This window comes from Drosophila virilis, chromosome X (genome assembly GCF_030788295.1).
Source record: "Drosophila virilis strain 15010-1051.87 chromosome X, Dvir_AGI_RSII-ME, whole genome shotgun sequence".
NCBI lineage: Eukaryota > Metazoa > Arthropoda > Insecta > Diptera > Drosophilidae > Drosophila > Drosophila virilis.
This window is the reverse complement of record NC_091543.1, coordinates 26,820,411-26,835,708: the sequence shown is the minus strand read 5'-3', so window position 1 is coordinate 26,835,708 and position 15,298 is coordinate 26,820,411. Positions and strand designations below refer to the sequence as shown.

Genomic DNA, 15,298 nt, shown 5'->3' with positions numbered 1-15,298 from the left:
TGGGAGCGCAACAGCAACATCACAGCAAAGGGCATTCTGGCCAACGTTTTTCCTGACCCCCCCAAACCCCGTTTGATCCCCTTCTGTAACCCGTGCCCTCTGCCTGGCGCCTGGCGCATGGTCAACGAGCCGAGCTGCCAAAGCAATTGATTTACTGCACTTTGTTTGCCAAAAATTAATTGAGTTGATGACAAGTGCAATTGATTTATGCGGGACTCAAATGAGTGTGGACAAACGCATGGCTGAACGGACGGTCGGATAGATAAAAAGGATGAGCGCTGGATGGGCTGGCAGCAGCAACAGCAGCGGAAAGAAGCTTAAATGGATGGATAAGCAAAGGTCACTAATATGCGGGCCACTGCTTCCAGTTGAATTTTTCAAGACAAAAAATCAACAACAAAGTGTCAACCTCAAAGTATGCTATAGTTCATTCCAGAAGACTGCACTTGTCGAAAAATAATTGGTTAGAAATTATCGATCGATATCGGTAAGTGTTTTCCAGCACGGAATCTACCATCGATATACCATTGTGCCTATCGATATTACAGACTTTGTTGGCTTTCAATTTCCCACCTTGTTTTCCATCACTGAATACGCTACCAATATTATATTGTTGATTTCTTTGAATTATAAATTGCTATCCAGCACTGTCTTAGCAATCGATATACTTTTGTGATTATCGATAACATATCACATCTATCACATCTCACGGTGATTACGAGCACTGATTCTCTCACTCTTTGAGCAGCCATCGCGACGTGTTATACACGGACCGGGTTCGAGCGCTTCACACTAGGACAGGTGTCAAAGGAAACGCATGGAAAAATGCTACCTGTGTGGGCCCCCATCCGTGGATCCATGTTCTGTCACGGAAGCGTGCCGCGCACACATGTCAGGCCGTTCTCTCCGGCCAGCTGGCTGGTTGGATGGTTTGCCGGTTGGCTGTTTGGCCGGTTGGCTGGCGCTGGTTTAGGCCAAAAACGAGCAACGCAACGGAAATAAGCGCCAAGCGGATGCCGACAAACGAAGCAAATGATTCATTTCCGATGATGCGACAGAGTTGCGCGCCCGCGTTGCTCGCCCCAACACCCCCGACTTCCCGCCAGAGAGTGCGCCTTGTCATCGTCGAGGGCAGCCACCAAAAATTTGCATGAAATGCAAAATCAAACGGGTCGCGGGCAACACAGAGCTCACCTAGAGGCTGAGCGGAAGCAGTGGTAGATGATGGTCAAGGGAGGGGTACATAAGTGTGTGTGTGTATGTGTGTGTGTGTGTGTGGCAGCAAGGCGTCGCTGCCTGGCATCAGGCGTCACGTTTCACATGCCCCATGCAAGTTGACGGGCGAATGTTGCCACTGCCGTTGCCATATTTTATGAGTCCGGTCTGCGCCGCAGCGTGTGTTATTGATATGCTAACGGTAAATGTCATTGGGTGGCAAGTGCGAGGGGGGGGGGGGGGGGGGTCAGTACGACGGCGGGGAAACTCTGCATTTGACCGCTGTTGTGCTCTGCCCTGCGGAAGTGGTTAAACCGAGCCATAGGCCAGCTCCAGCTCTGACCAGAGCGACACATGTCGCGGGCAAACGTGTGAAATTTTAAGCCAAATTTTGCACTGGGCGCGCCCCATTTATAATGCGGCCAGCCCCTGGATACATGTGGCAGACAACATATTGGAAATCAAAATGTTGACAAGCAGCAGGCAACATTTTTCAATTAAGCTGACAACAACAACAGCAACAACAACCTGAATTCGTCTAGGTATGCGGAATGTTATCTGACATGCAGGCAGAGAGAGTCCAAAACAAAACAAACACGGCGTAGTCTAAAGCCAGGATACTTTTTTATAGCCATACGCGCAAAAGATGGCCTACCGGAAAAGATTTAATGTCAATTTTCTGTAAATAAACGCTGTTTATTTTGGATGTATTCCGAGCCGAACTACTTAAATAAAGAGGCTCATATTGTTCTTGAAATATGTAAAAATATTGAATCATTCCTTCATAGCTTTGGTTCAGTTCTCGAAGATATTTCTTCAATCCTAATCCTATCCTAAGCCATTTACATATTAAATTGGCCTGGTCTATCTAGTGAATCACATAGCTGACACAGGAAAAATCAGTTGAAATGTTTTTATTTTTTTTTCTATTTGTTATAGGTAATAAATGATACAGCCATAACATTCACATGTAACTTACAATTTATAAAAGTTTAAGTGTGTCATATCCCAAAAAGTAGATCAAGTAGTGCAAATAGCAACAAGTCGAAACATAAAAAAAAAAAATACTCATATTGTCTAGCACAATAGAACATTTTAATATCTTTATGCCAGAAATTAATAAAACACTCGACTTAATTTTGCAATTAGAAGTTTCTGAAAGTGTGTTGGGGTTGGGGGGAGAGATGCGTTGATTGAGATAAGTAAAGGTCTATGGGCTATGAATAATATAAATACTCAGAATGTTGTCCACGTATTCTTAGGGCAATGCTTCAGCAGCGATAAGCAGCTGGATTCCTATCTATACCCCACTCTATATAAACATATATGCATATATATATTTTAAAATATATATGTGTATATATATATATATATATATATGTATATATTAATTATTCCCATTCGGATTAGGCTGTCATATATATATATATACATATATATATATAATGATGCCGTCTCCTGATCCGTGTGGCCCAGGACTGCTTGAGTTGCCAATTCGGCTCGCCCGGCAGCATTCACTGGCAATTGCCCACAACTGAACTGGAACCCTGGAGAGCTGTGCACAGCTGCCAGTGATTGCGCAGGTGGGTTTGTTATGGGGTCTTGTGTGAATAACTGTACTGACTGTATATTCATAATCATCGTGGGCATCTATTTTAAACAACGCTCGCCAGAACGACGGTGATGTCATCGGGCTTGCCGCCAGGCGCATCGATGTTGTGGCGTCTGGCATTCTGGGTAAAGGGCGACTCGTGGTTGGGATTGAAGCTGAGCGAACGGGCCATCAGAGCCACCGAATTGGCAAACATCTGTAGCTTGACGGGATCTGTGACACCGGAGGCATGGGTGAGCACTTGCAGCAGCAGGTCCTCCGACACATTGTCGTAGACGCCATCGGTGGCCAATATGAGTATATCCCCAATTTGCATATCAAACTCCAGCAGTGCGGCACACTCTGGCCCATCGGTCAGTACATTGAGGCCTTGTCCGGGAGGCGGCACCGCCAGCTGGTATGGCGTATTGAAATGATGCTGCTGTTCCAAGGAGCGGCAGACAATGGCACCATTCCGTATGACCAGAAGGCCGCTGTCCCCAATGTTTGCCGCATAGAGTATGCCACTGTCGCGGTGCAGGGTAAGCACACAGGCGGTGCAGCTGCCCAGGATCGGTTTCTTCTGCTCCAGTAGATTGCAGTAGGCGCGTGCAAGTAGCTGTTCGGGTCTGGTCGACTCAAAGTCAGCGCTGTGGGCCAGACGCTCACAGGAGCGCATCAGGAAACGGCTGAACTGGCCCGGATCGATGCCGTAGACCCGCCAGCCGCCGACGCCATCGGCCACGCCCAACGCGTCCGCCTTGGATGTGGAGGTCCTAAACCAAGCGTCCTCGCCAAACTGCCCTCGCGCGTAGTCTGGATACATGCCGATGTCCTTGGGAAAGCCACATACCACACTAATCAGTCGTATCTGCTGTGAGCTCGAGGGTATTGTCGACGTGCCCAATTCTGATGCGGATGGCACCGGCGATATTGGCTCATTGGCGGACGGTATTACCTGTGCCTTCAGGCTCATCAGGCTGCTGTATAGCTGGCTCCCGGTACTCGCGGCCAGGGAACTGGCCATTGAGGCCACCTCCGATAGGGAGTGGTAACTGCTGTTCATCGTCCGTTGAATGTTGCGTCTGGCATTATCTAAATATTCATTCATGTTTCTCACAATTCGACGATCAACGAAACAATGGAGGCGTATATATGTGTGTGCGTATATATATCTTGTTGCGAAAAAATATTTACCTAGGAGAAGAGACACATAAATACGAAAACCAGACACACGAAAAGAAAAAAAATTAAAAAGGATTTCCAATATTTGTTGTATGTGTAACTAACGAAAGCCGAAGTAAAACTAAACAAATCGCATGGTCTACATTGACATTTAGCAGTGCATAGAGTCACCGCCTACTGAACTCACAGGATCTTTGGGTAACCGCAGAGACCCGCATAAGCAGAAGGATTTTTAAAGCTGACCTCTCGCCTTGGCGATTAGCAAGGAGTACTGTCGGCCACCCAAGGGGGCTGTCACTAGCTTGCTTAAAAAAGACGGACTCCATGTATATATTTTACGGTAGTTGATATATATCTTATCCTAATATAAATACCCTGAACAATTATCGAGTTTATTTATGTGCTAAGTCAATTACACTTTAAAATATGCATGGCCCAAATCTGAAGGCAAAATGCGATTTAATCGATTTAATGAGGGAAAACATCCCATAGAATGTGGCATATTGTTATTGCATTTTGGCCATGTGCCTGCCGCACCCACACACACACACGCACACACACTCAGTGTGTTGGCCAAACAAAAACAGTTGCCTACTTACAGCACAGCACAGACAACCACTCAAATCTGGCAGTCAATCAGTCAGTTTCCCCGACTCTGGCTTCGAGCTCCGTTTACCAGTTCCATCTCTAGCTGAGACTCCTCTGGCTGGCTGGCTGGCTGGGCGGCTGGCAAGCTGGTATGTGTATATCTGTTTGTCGCTCTATTTGCTTCAACACCCACTGCAAATTAAATTCATTAGTCAACTTCCGGTTTCACAAACACACATGAAGGCAACGAACGCTTGAAGCCGTTGCCATGTGTTGCCTGCCTCAGCTGACTGCCTGTCAATTCAGACGGATTTGAAGTCAACTCAATTTGAAATCAATAGTGTGTGAATAATCCTTTCACACCGACGTGCGTCAATACACACACACACATAGAGACACATGCACACACACACTCCCGGAATTTAGAGCTATCTCTAGTTAGGCTCTGGGTCTGTGCAGCTGCAACTGCATCTGCTGCAGGTTTGTCTAGCTGTCCGGCTGCCTGGCTCTGTACTTGAAAACATTTTTGCATTGATTGCACTTCATATCGCTCATTCATTCATTCATTCGTGCAGTCACACAGGCCGTTTTATTCATGGCCTGCCATTGGCATATGTTGCCTCATTTTGGGGCACATGCCACATGGCAACCAAATATGGTAGCTGGCTGCCAGCCATTAAGCCGACGACTCCACTGCCGCATTACCAAAGTATTTAAGCAATTCAATGGCATTTTGACAGCAGTCGCCAACAGTCAGGCACACCCCTGCACCCATACCCCCCTCCCGTCTACCCATCCCTAGCCCACTGCATTTTTCAGCTGCACTTGAGCCCCACGTCGAGTGGCAAGCAATGAGCTATGCATGCAATTTAAGCGCCAACCAAGTGCCGCACTGCATGGCCATGGCCGAATGCAACTGCATTTGTTTGCTGGTGTCATCCCATCCTCTCTTCCACGACCACCCTCACCATACCACAACCCGCTACAAAAAATACCAAAAATAAAAAATGGATTGCAGGAGGAGCCGCATGAGTAGCAGTGCCAACGGCTGCTGCTGCCGCTGTCATTGCTGCGCGCAGTTAAGTTGCCTCAGGCTCCTATTAAGGTCGTCGTTTGGCTATTAAATAGGCGTCGAAGAGTGTGGAAAGAGGCGGTGGTTGATGCATACATGCCTGCCTCACCTCCATGGCCACTTGGTCTGTTTGTGTCTGTAATTGTGCATAATTGAGTTGAATTTGGCTGCCACTTGGACGGCTTATAAGAATGATGAGGTAGTGGGGAGCGTTATGAACGGGATGGGCGGACAAGGAACCGACTGCGGGGGTGCTGGGGCTGTGTTATGCATTGTATGGTGCATGTAGTATCAATATAAACATATAGGAATTCAGGAGGGGTTCCTATCTGCTGATAATAAACGATTTTATTTTCATGTTAAAGAGAGACTGAGCGAAACAGAAAAAGCGGGAGAGAAAGAAAGAGATATAGATAGAGAGAGAGAGAGAGAGAGAGAGAGAGAGAAAAAAAAAACAAGTAAGATGTTCTAGTCGGGAGCTCCCGACTAGGGGATACCCTGAACCCTCTTCTTCCAACATCAAATGCATATATATATTCTATTTTAGAAGCTATATGTCAAGTTTGGTGACTCTAGCTCTTATTATTTACCAAAATTGCCAAATCACGGGTATCGATATCGATTTTTATCGATTGCTTGGAAACGGAGTAAGTTATCGAGTATCGAATAAACTCGATCCGCGCAGGCACTAGGAGCACCTACATCTAAAATTTCAAGTCTCTAGCTCTTATATGTTTTGAGATCTTTGCGTTCATACATACGGACAGTCGGACGGACGGGCGGACGGATGGACGGACGGACTGACGTACGGACGGACGGACAGACAGACGGACATGGCTAGATGGACTCTGCTATTGATGCTGATCAAGAATATATGTACCTTATGGGGTCGGAGATGCTTCCTTCTGCCTGTTACATATATTTGGATTTCGCACATATACAATATAAATATACCCTTATACCCATTTTTAATGGGTTCAGGGTAATTTCATCGAAATAGTTTCAGTTTTCGCACCGACCTCTATTTTGAAAAAAAACGTGATGATTTGGAAGGAGTTATGTCGTTTCGGAACGTCATATCTCCGCGCGGAATTATGTCGTTTTGGAACGTCATATCTCCGCGCGGAGTTATGTCGTTTTGGAACGTCTTATCTCCGCGCGGAGCTATGTCGTTTTGGAACGTCATATCTTCGCGTGGAGCTATGTCGTTTTGGAACGTCATATCTCCGCGCGGAGTTATGTCGTTTTGGAACGTCATATCTCCGCGCGGAGCTATGTCGTTTTGGAACGTCATATCTCCGCGCGGAGTTATGTCGTTTTGGAACGTCATATCTCCGCGCGGAATTATGTCGTTTTGGAACGTCATATCTCCGCGCGGAACTATGTCGTTTTGGAACGTCATATTTCCGCTTGGAGTTATGTCGTTTTGGAACGTCATATCTCCGCTTGGAGTTATGTCGTTTTGGAACGTCATATCTCCGCGCGGAGCTATGTCGTTTTGGAACGTCATATCTTCGCGTGGAGTTATGTCGTTTTGGAACGTCATATTTCCGCGCGGAGCTATGTCGTTTTGGAACGTCATATCTCCGCGCGGAGCTATGTCGTTTTGGAACGTCATATCTCCGCGCGGAACTATGTCGTTTTGGAACGTCATATTTCCGCTTGGAGTTATGTCGTTTTGGAACGTCATATCTCCGCTTGGAGTTATGTCGTTTTGGAACGTCATATCTCCACGCGGAGCTATTACCCGAGATATTTAAAAAAATCATCGAAAAAGTTTCGATTTTCGCACCGACCTCGATTATTGTATCATAGAGCTGAAGGTAGTTGAAATATGGCAATGCCGATGGTTACCTCAACTCGTTTAAGATTTGAATATTTGATTGACGGTTATTGTGGCAAATGCCACAAATAGCTGTAGCTCCAAACGAGCCGAGGCAATGCAGCAAATGCACACTCTTTGGCATTGCCGACATTCACAAGCACAACGAGACATTCAGAACATTCAGCCAAGCATTTCAATTAATTTCATTAGAATCGTACAATTAATGTACAGAAGTGGCCAGTCGGACGTGGTGGCAGCTCCCTTGGGCTGCCACTCAACGGTCAGACAAAGGCCGCACAAGCTGCTAACAAAAGACGCTCTGGAAGGGGAGGGGCGGTTCGGAATAGGGGGACCACTCGACGTCCACTTGTGCGCATTTTTGGCCACAATTGTTGCTGACCAATGATCAATTTAATAGGAAAACAATATTGATAGCCCGGCCCAGAGAGGCAAACGCAGACGTATTCGTCGTCGTCGTCGTCGTCGTAGACGTCGCCAGGGACCAAACCGGACAAGACACTTGACGTTCAAGTTGAAACGTTGAGCACTGGCGGAAGTGTTGCGGTTCGCCTTGGCCAAGGATTCGAGTTGGGGTTTCGGTTAGGGCTTGGGCTTGGGCTTCGGTTTGGGTTTGGGCTTGGGTTTGAGTTCAGGCATTCAGTGGCAACGGGCCTGGTCCTTTGTTTGTTTGAAAACTTGCTAAACTTCTGGTGTTGTGTTGTAACTAAATTTTAGAACATATACACATACGTGCACACACACACACGGTGGAACAGTTTAAACTGCAGCTAGTTGGCAACACTTTCACTTGTGCGTTGTCTTTGGCCATTGCCGGGGCTCTGTTTGGTTTCTTGTGGTTTATTATTCACGCCTGAATTGATTGTAAATTAAAGTTTGCCAGGACCTGGGCGTAGGTCCTTAGGTCCACAGGTCCTTGCCATTCAGCGCTCGTTCGTTGTGCATTTTGAGGTCAGCCTATGGCAAAGTTTTCTTTTGTGTGCGAATTGGTTACTTGGGCCGCTTCAGCCGGGTCCGGCTGGCCACTTGTCGTGCCCTTGCCTGCACCCTCGCATCGCCTCGTCGCTTGTGTCCTCGTCCATTCTGGCAGGTCCTTGTCGCCAGTGTTGTCTGTCGCCTCGCTGCCCATATTAGAAGCCAAAAGGCATTCAAGTGCACATAAGACGATTACACATCATTTAACCGACGCACAGCAAAACTATGGGCCACGCCCCCACCCCCACCGACCACTCGACACTCCTTATCCTACGCCTGTAATTGTTGCTCCTTGGCAAGGACTATGCGCTCCTTTGCTCGCCTTTATTGACTGCTGCATATTGATTATTGTTACAATGCCCTGCACTCTGCGCCCTGCTCTGCCAGGGACTTCATTTTGCTGCTCTTTTAACATGACTTCACTTGATTGCCGGCATTTGTCCTTCTTGTTTAAAATTCAATCGTTGTGTCCTCACAAACGTACACAGCCATGTATATGTCTGTATGAGAGTGTGTGTGTGTGTTTGCCAGAATTTTAAGACAAAATTAATTTGGTGTTAATACAGTGAAAGTGCTTCAAACTTAAGGGCCAAGTTTACAGGCAATAGTTTAGTTGTTTGCAAAACTTTAAGATCTGAACTTAAAGTTCACACACTTTGAGTTGATAAAGCATCAAATTCATTTCAGATAATTTTGTCAAATGCTAGTCTAGCTTCCTTAATGTTGAACTTCGAGCTCTCCCAATTTAGGTTAGCTTGCGGAAAGTTAAAAAAATACTTATGTTAAACATAATTTAATTTATGAGAATCTTATACTGGTGTGATTTTTAAAAACATGTAATTATTTAAACTTTGCATTTTAATTTTAATCTAGAGCTGATCGAACTACAACATATACAGTTTAGTTTTGAAATATTATAGAGTATAAGAGATCTTTCTACTCGCCTTAAGCTTAAAAATGATTTTTCGAAAGATGTCCATCAGGCTGTCAAAAACAAAAACGCATGAATCGGGGAATGTGAGCCTTCATTTTTAAAAGTGACATTATATCAATCACATTACCATTAATATGCTGAAACTTTGAAAGGAGCTCGTATGCTAGCTATTTATACTTCTTTCTGAGCTTGCTGTCCGTTCCCTTAGGCTAAGATTAAGAGTTGAAGCCGCAGTTGGAGAGTGGGACATGAATGGATGACAAAATCCAACACGGTGACTCTACTATGCTCGTAGAGTACTTACTGTTTTAGTCAGTGCTGTGTGTGAGCTCAGGTCAACTGCTTAGGCAAGAAACTTTTCCCACTTGGCCAAATTGTTCAAGTGGCCAAGGAGGGCAGTCGAAACTGGCAACTGGCAACTGGCCGCTGCCCAGGCATGCACTTGGCGATAGTTATCCACCCAACTGTTTCTCCCACTGACGCATGCCAGCAACACGGTTGCATACCTTGTGGAGTGCAGCCGCCAGCTGGTAGATGGTAGCTGGAAGAAGGCAGCTAGGCGTCAGGAGCCGGTAGTCGTACGCTGGAAGCTTGGGCATCAAAGTTGCCAACTTTCAGCTTGAGGAATTTTCGACAAGGCGACTTGAAACTTTTGTTACTTTTCAGGTTGTGAAGATACCTAAACAAAAAACACCAAAACAAGAACAGCAGCAATAATAAAAATCACGTAATAAGGCTCTAGCCTGGCGTGCCCGTCTAGTAGATACCCTCAACTCAGTGCAGAACTGGGTTCTGAACACTTGGGCAAGCCTTTATTCCCACATATACAAAAAAGTCTAGACAACCAAAGGCAAAGATATAAGCTTCTGCTTCTGTCGAATTTGGTAACTATCAATATTAATTTTTATCGATTCATGGATCGAAATAAAGTAAAACTGCGCGTTCCATTGAGGGTCTGAATTAAAAAATTACGAGTTTTTGGATCTTATAGTTTCCGAGATCGATGGATGGAAACACAGACATGGCTAGATCGTGTCGGCTACCGATGCGGACCATGAATAGATAGAGCCTTCCGCTTGTAACATCTATATGTACAAAACATTATACCCTTTTAACACTAATTTTCAATGGGCTCAGGGTATAAAAAAGGACACCACGAAGCTGGGCACACAGCAAAGAGCTGTAGAAGAACAGCAGCAGGCGACGAGCTTGGATTTAATTGTTGTGTTGTGTGTGCTGCCTGCAGTTCTCGGCTGCCATATAAATATGCCGGGACAGGCAGAAGGACGCTCAGGTGTCCTTAGTGGTGTTCTAATTACTAACAAACTTAATTTGCTACAAGTTATTTTGCCAAACCCTCGAAATTTGCGCTGTGACTCGCCTCATCCGTCCCTCCTCCTTAAAACCACGGCCCACCTGACTGCATCTAGTGGCTCTCGCCTTAGCTGTAACTGGTGGCTCATTGCGTTCCACATTTTACTCCGAGGGGCTCTTCAGTCACACGCATTGAACATACGACATAAGGTCCCTATAATGATTGCTGTTGGAGAAGAAGGCAATATCTGCGATTTGGATGTACTACTGATGGATTTTATAAAACTAGTTATTGAATATGAATATTTTCGTTGAAATATTGTACTCAACCTCACCTGAGCGATTAACATTGCTATTCCAGGATATACGAATTGATGGCGTTCTCGAACGTATCGATTGTTCCAATTTCCTAAAATCCGCGTTCAGAAGAAGATAAGTATCGAGTATTTTGACAAATAATAATTTTATAGTAAGGAACAGGAAACTATAAGCCAGTCTTGAAACTATGAACGAAACTTGACTGAAATTTACAAATAAGCTGAATTTTTGTTGTTGTAATAATTAGCATTTTAATTTCTTGGAATTAGAAAGTTACGCATTGATGAATATTGCATTAGTCTATTGATGTTAACATGTTGCCTTCCTTCCTTCTTCCATCTGTGTAGATGACAAGCCTAGCTTGTTAGCAAGTAAATACCTTAAATAATATCAAATTACTTTAATTTCATTTAATTTAAATACCTTATATAATATCAAAATAAGCTTTTCCTGTACTTTAATTTCATTTAATTTAACATTTGCTATATAATGTCAGCCAAAGGCGTGTCTGTGATCTATGTGAGAGCTGGCCGAGCGACACCACATCAGTGTCGTGGCCAGTACTTCATGGCCGTAGTCATAGTCTGGGAACGAAACCATGACCAAGATGAAGTCCAAGATGGAGTCCAAGATGAAGTCGAAGTCCAGGTCCAAGTCTGTGGCGCGGTCAGCTTTAAGCACCGTTAGACCGTTAGACCGACCGAAATGTTCATTGTAAATTATGCGCTTTGGTTTACAAATTGCATGTGCCGACCAGCACGAAAGATGTGGCAGGTCATTCGGCTGGCAGCGACAAGAGGACTTGAGTTGACTTGACTTGACTTGGACTTGAGCTGGCCTCCCTCAATGTACCACTGCCCCCGCACCAACGCCACGTGTTGTGCTTTTATGTTGTTGTGTAACTAATGCGTGGTCAAAGTTGTTGCCATGTATTCAAATGAGCTGCGTCGCACAGGCTGCGGCTGCAACTTGTTTGGCAACTTCTTAGACATACTTTTCTTAAGGCCCTCTCTCTCTCTCTCTTTCACTCCCACTCTTTCTCTCTCTCTCGCTCTCTCGCTCTCTGTCTCTCTCACTCTTACTTGGCCGGACAGCAGCCTTGGTTGCCGCTGGAGTCACTGGCAAATATTTTATGCTTTACGTGGTCAGGCTACGGCAGCTTGAGAAATTACGTGGTGCTCCGCATGCAAGTGAAGTTCCCTTACCCAAAAATCCACCTCCACTTCTGCACACACTGTCTTCCTTTGTTGTTGGGGACTTGCATTTAGTATTTAACATGCGCTGCCTAAAAGTATGCAAAGTTATTTCTTGCAAACCTTTTTGCGTCCCTAACTAAATGTTGCGTCTAACTCGCAGCGCCCCAAAACTTGACTTTTTATCTGTGACGGCCAAAAAAACACCCTCGCTCCCCCCCTCCACCCACACCCACACCAACCGAACTCAAGTACTGTCCAGCAAAAGCTTTTGTGTACTTAGCTGAAAGCGCCGAAAAAAGTTGTAAAAATCGTGTAAAAAATTTGCGCAGAGAAAACGTGCAAGATGCGTTTAGTTCTACGTAGTTGCCACGCCCGATGCCGGACTTTCTCTAATAATTTATTTTAATGATAATGATAATGCATAGCAGCTATTTGGGGTCGCATAATGACCGACATCGTCTCAGGGCTTAACTAAGTAACTTGCTCTGTGTCACACTCGAGCGTCGGGATTGAGGGTTTCGGGCTCGTTTTAAGGTGCGTGCCTCGCGCCTAAAACTTTGCTTAACCCACAAACTAGACCAATAACTAGTGCCTTCTCTTGCACATAGCCTCCGAAATATATAAAGTGCCTGAGCACGCCTACTTAAGCGTTGCATGGGCCTGGTTGATGGATGGGGATGGGTCGGAAGGGTTGCTTGCAGCGCATCATTGTAAAACCCTTTCGGCGGCTACAAGACAAGTGCAAAGTTTTCGCCACAAAAACTTTTATAGAAGAATAAAACTTGTGCATTTTTCCACAAAACAAAGAAGAAACAAACCACTAAAATAAAAAAAAAAAAAACACACACAAAATGAGGAAAGAAATGGGAATAAACACCATTGGTCTCAGTTTTTTCTCTTGCTGAATTCTTGTAGCTGCTGCTTAAAACAAAATGCAAATAAAAAAGTTTTACCCAGCGTTAGGGTGGCATTTTTTTCTTCTTTTTTTTTATTGTTTTGTGTTTTACTTTTTCAAGAACTACTTGGGCGTGGGTTGGACTAAAAGTGACCCATACGTCTTGGCCTAACCAATCTGAGCGCCACTTGCCAGTTGTTGTTGTGGTTTCTTTATGGAGTGCGACCTTTTCATACTACGCAATCGTAGCTGAGCAGCGGGCAGTCACATTTAACCCATAAGCTTGACTCCAGGGTCTAGTGCTCAGTAAGGAAAATTGCCTCATTGCGTGCAGTACTGTAAAACGATATATGTCTTAAGCGATTGTATTGATTGCCTTTGGCGAACTTTTCCTATTCTTTTCTTTTTCGCATCCAAGATTTGTGGTCTACTTGAACCTAAACATAAAATTAAAACATTCCGTATACGTTATTTGCTTTAAACTATTTGATATATTAAATATACGGTAATTCGCTCTACTCAGCGATTCTCAAGAGCTCAAGTAAGTTGTAATGGTTCCAAGATTAAAAGACGTCCGTCTTTCTTGATGGTTCTTTATTTAATGTTTTCTTTTCGAGTTCGAGCTGTCCACCGTGAAGCAGTGAGCAGCCGTTTTACATACATGGTTTTTTGGCTTATTATATACAGCAAGAGAGTCAGAGAGAGTCATGCGCGCACATATGTATACACAACGACGGTCAAGCGTGAGAACGCTGACTTAGCTATTTGGGCGGTCGTTGTTATCAAGTGCGGATCATATTTCGTCTGCACTTGAATATGCGCAGAGGGCACTTAGCGTTAGGCGCGCTGCTTATGTTTGCATTCTGTTGGCATAACAACAAAGTGTTGCAGCCTTATTCATATGTATGTATATACATATGTACGCATGCTACAAAGTACTACAGATTCCTGATGCTTTGACTAAAAGAGTTGTGTTCAAAATGTGAATTTCCTCAATGTAATTCCTTCGTATAATTTATCTTCAACCATTTTCGAACCAGCTCATGAACTTTATGTGCGATCTTTCTATATAGACTTAGACGATTTTTTTTCATAAGAGCGTGACATATATAACTAACATCATTAATATTATAACTAACAGTGGCCTATGACCTCCATAGAACAAATTTGCTGAATGATCAACTAATTGCGTTGTTAATAATATAATATATGTATTTAAAAAGTATGTTAAAATATGGTTAATGCGAGTATATATTGTTTGTTCTCATTTTTTTGTATTTTTTTTGGTAAGCTCAATAATATGCGGATATCACTTAAAAGAGGTCTTAGATTAGATATGATGAGTACATTGTTGTGATTATATCTTTATTCCTAATGCTCTTTATATGCATTTGTAGTAACTACTTGCGCTTGATTACCTCCTGCTTTTGTTGTGGCACGCGTTCCCACAGGGTGCGAAAATGAGCATCCGTTTTGCGTGGATTAAAGTTGGCGATGGTATCCTTTGAGTAGCTGAGCAGGTTTTGCGGCAGCTCTGCGGAGCTTTCATCTCCATTGTCATCGTCATGGCTCGACATGGCTGACTCATCCACATCCATGAACTCCAAGGCATGCGTCTAGAGAATCGGATTGGATTTGGTTATAGAAGCTATTGGTCAGCTCCTGACATCAGTTGACTTACCTGGCGGCTAGCAAAGAGTGCCAGCAATAGCAGTGTGAGCAGCAGCGCTGCCAGCCGCGTGCTCAACCATGTGCATTGGGGGGCCATAAACACAACAACCACAGCAGCAGCAACTACAACAATGCGCAATAAACAACAACAGAAACGCGCTAAAAAAAATTGGCTCACAACATTTTACGTTGACCAACAAAATGCGACTGGTCGCAACTCGTTGCGCGTCCAACTGTCGGCCCCCAATTGTAGTACACACACACACACATGGATTCTCATACATACACCTCACGGGCACTCATAGCCCCTCCTAAGCCTCGCTCGCACCTGGCGTTTGTCTACACGTGTGCCGCATACCGAAAAGCTTGAGCTGACCCTAGCATTTGGTCTATTTATAGTTAAGCGCGTCATTTGCCAACCCCTTCCAACGCCCGCCCTGCCGCTGGTCGAACTTAACTTTTGCCAATGTGGGCATATTTTAATAGGCCCCAACCGCCAGC

General features: G+C 44.6%; 2 protein-coding genes across 3 annotated transcripts; both read right to left on the bottom strand.

The window, feature by feature from the left end:
- Positions 1-2,114: 2,114 nt before the first annotated feature.
- LOC6631635 (protein phosphatase PTC7 homolog) lies at positions 2,115-4,118 on the bottom strand. 2 transcript variants are annotated; one of them, XM_015171003.3, is made up of 2 exons: positions 4,004-4,118; positions 2,115-3,901 (listed from the first exon to the last, which is right to left on the bottom strand). In XM_015171003.3, the coding sequence occupies exon 2, from the start codon at positions 3,870-3,872 to the stop codon at positions 2,871-2,873; it is 1,002 nt and encodes a 333-aa protein (XP_015026489.1). In that variant the 5' UTR covers positions 3,873-3,901; positions 4,004-4,118; the 3' UTR covers positions 2,115-2,870. The 2 variants fall into 2 exon arrangements, with proteins under 2 accessions (XP_015026489.1, XP_002055138.1); XM_002055102.4 differs by having other exon boundaries at positions 2,115-3,921; positions 4,004-4,109.
- A 9,587-nt stretch (positions 4,119-13,705) lies between these two features.
- LOC6631636 (uncharacterized) lies at positions 13,706-15,006 on the bottom strand. Its single transcript, XM_002055103.4, has 2 exons — positions 14,808-15,006; positions 13,706-14,742 (listed from the first exon to the last, which is right to left on the bottom strand). The coding sequence occupies exons 1-2, from the start codon at positions 14,892-14,894 to the stop codon at positions 14,527-14,529; spliced, it is 303 nt and encodes a 100-aa protein (XP_002055139.1). The 5' UTR covers positions 14,895-15,006; the 3' UTR covers positions 13,706-14,526.
- Positions 15,007-15,298: the final 292 nt, after the last annotated feature.

Coding starts and splice junctions, on each gene's coding strand:
- LOC6631635 (XM_002055102.4), bottom strand. CDS start 3,917: ATGAATGAATATTTAGATAATGCCAGACGCAACATTCAACGGACGATG.
- LOC6631636 (XM_002055103.4), bottom strand. CDS start 14,894: ATGGCCCCCCAATGCACATGGTTGAGCACGCGGCTGGCAGCGCTGCTG. Junction 14,743..14,807: donor CACTCTTTGCTAGCCGCCAG/GTAAGTCAACTG, acceptor CCGATTCTCTAG/ACGCATGCCTTGGAGTTCAT.